At 31.4% G+C, this 2,788-nt stretch overlaps 1 protein-coding gene across 1 annotated transcript; it reads left to right on the top strand.

The window, feature by feature from the left end:
* Window positions 1-1,444: 1,444 nt before the first annotated feature.
* EAH_00065290 (nucleolar phosphoprotein p130, putative) lies at window positions 1,445-2,306 on the top strand (the record flags this gene model as incomplete). Its single annotated transcript, XM_013392866.1, has 3 exons — window positions 1,445-1,552; window positions 1,679-1,802; window positions 1,948-2,306. 3 exons carry the CDS (start codon window positions 1,445-1,447, stop codon window positions 2,304-2,306), a joined length of 591 nt encoding a protein of 196 aa, XP_013248320.1.
* Window positions 2,307-2,788: the final 482 nt, after the last annotated feature.

The raw sequence follows: 2,788 nt of genomic DNA, 5'->3' as shown, positions 1-2,788 counted from the left end.
TATATATTTATATATATCTACATATATATATAATATATATATATATATATGTATGTACATATATATATATATATATATACATATATATCGACATATATATATATGTATATGTATATACATATATATATATATGTGTATATATAATATATACAATATAATGTATATATTAATATATATATTGTATATATATATATACATATACATATATGTATATATATACATATATATATATTATATATAATATATATAATATATATAAAGGAAGGACATGCTATTCTTATTGTTTTATAAGAAGCGCATGTTGACTGTACGTACAGCTCAGTTTGACTGAAAGACTGCACGAAGCTGCAACCCAACAATATTATTATTGCTTTATTATTATTATAATCTATTATTTATTATTTATTATTTCTCATCATTCTTTATTATTATTCTCTCTCTACAGGTGTGCATAACGTTAACCGGGTTGTAACTGTTTGTTTAAATTAAAAACGTAGCAGCATAGACATTAAACGAGGGTTTAGGGTTTAGGGTTTAGAGTTTAGAGTTATATGAGTTAGATAATTCCGTCTTGGTTCCTTCGCTTCCTCTTATAGAAGATGTATATATATATATATATATATATATTTACATGCATATATATATATATATATTTACATATATATATATAATATGTTATATATATTATATATATATTATATATAATTTTAATCGCAGCAAACAGGCTTTAGCGTACTCTGGTAGACAGCTAATGAGATTCTTTATGCTGCTGTACAGTGAGACAAACCCTAATTAATAAACCCTAATTAATAAACCCTAACTATAAACCCTAGTAAACCCTAAACCCTAATAATCGTAGCAAACCCTAAACCCTAATAAACCTGAAGCAAACCCTAAACCCTAATAAACCTTCTACTCTTCCCTCTGCCTCGCCGCGTATTATTTGCGTGTACAGCAACAATTATTAAAATGAAGTACAAATTAATTTAATTTAATTTAATTTAATTTAATTTAATTTAATTTAATTTAATTTAATTTAATTTAATTTAGTTTAATTTAAAGAATTTCGTCTGTTGCTGCAGAGGGCCCCAGGCCCCACACGATGTGCGGCTTTTGTTTTTCTGCGTTTTTTGTGTTTTGTTTGTAAGATATAAACTGATGAACGAATTAATTTATTTAAATTAATTTAAGCATAAAGTTCTATTTGCTGCTGTTTAAGCAGCAGCTTCTTCTCTGCCTACTCTGAAACTGTTGCTACCTTCTTGCTGCAGCAGCTATTGCTGCTGCTCTTGCTGCTGCAGCTGCTGCTCGTTTAAATAAACCCTTCTTCTTATCTTCCTTAATGCTAAACTAAACAACGAAGCATATTCTTCTGTCTTATTTGAAAGAAGAACGCCTCCGCACATCTCATCTAGGGTTTAGGGTTTAGGGTTTAGGGTTTAAGATGCAAACAGAACTCGAAGTCCGCGTTGCTGCTGCAGTGCTGCACTTCTTGGAGCAGCAGGAGCTGCTGAAGGCGGCAAAGGCATTGAGGAAAGAAGCAGCAAACAGGGTATGTTACTGCAGCAGCAACAGCAGCAACAGCAGCAGCAGCAATAGCAGCAGCAGCAGCAGCAGGAACTATATCTTCAAAGTCATTGCTGTTGCTGCTGTGAGGGCTGCTGCTGTTTTTTTTCAGGAGTGGGATTTAACAGCAGCAGCAGCAGAGGGAGATTCATTTGATTTGTTGCAGCTGTGTGCTGCAGCAGCAGAAACAGCAGCAGCAGCAGCAGCAGCAGCAGAATCTGCTGCACCGGCGGAAGGTGAGGCGAGAATTAAAAGCAGCATTTATTTAGGCCGTCTTGAATACTTTGTTTGCTGGTGTTTAATATATTCATCATCTATTTATTTATTTATTTATTTATTTATTTTATTATTTATTGTTTGTTTGGATTGGATGCCGATCAGCGAAGAAGAAAACAAAGAAAAACAAATTAAAGAAAGAAGAAAAAGAAGAAGATGAAGATGAACAAGTTAGCAACCCGAAGAAGAAGAAGAAGTTTAAAGCGATGCAGCAGGATGAAGTGCAAGACATAGAAATAGAAGCAGCAGCAGCAGCAGAAACAGCAGCAGAAACAGCATCAGATGCAGCAGCAGATGCAGCAGCAGAAGCAACAAATGCAAACTGCAGCAAGAAGGCAGGTAAACAGCAGCAATTAAATAAAAAAGAAGAAGAAAAAGAAAACAAAACACAAGAAGACATGCATGAAAACCAACAGAAAAATAACAACAAAGGAGCAGCAGCAGGTAGGACGGATCTACTCTGAGGGTTTAGGGTTTAGGGTTTAGGGTTTAGCGTTTGGAGTATAAACCCTAAACCCTAAACCCTAAACCCTAACAGCAGAGATCCCTGATAGGCAGACTTCAGCGCCACATATCCCTTAAGTGATGGTGTTGATATTCTCTCGTTTATTTATCTTTCTTTTTGTTTTTCTTTTTATATTTTATTTTGTGTTCAGAGTGCAGCTTTCATTTTTATTTATTTTTATTTATTTTCATTTACGTATATTTATGTATTCTAAACAGATTTATTTATCTTTATGTAAATACATTTAAAAATATATGATATTCATAAATATAAATATAATAATAACAATAAATATCTATCTGCATATGTATATATATATATATATATATAAATAAATAAAAACAAGCAAATAACAAAATAACTAATAAATATATAAATAAATATGACAAAATAACAAATAAATATATAAATAAATATAACAAAATAACAAATAAATATATA

This window comes from Eimeria acervulina, genomic scaffold (genome assembly GCF_000499425.1).
Source record: "Eimeria acervulina Houghton genomic scaffold, Eah_scaff2151, whole genome shotgun sequence".
NCBI lineage: Eukaryota > Apicomplexa > Conoidasida > Eucoccidiorida > Eimeriidae > Eimeria > Eimeria acervulina.
The sequence above is the reverse complement of the archived record's forward strand: the minus strand, read 5'-3'. Positions and strand labels throughout refer to the sequence as shown.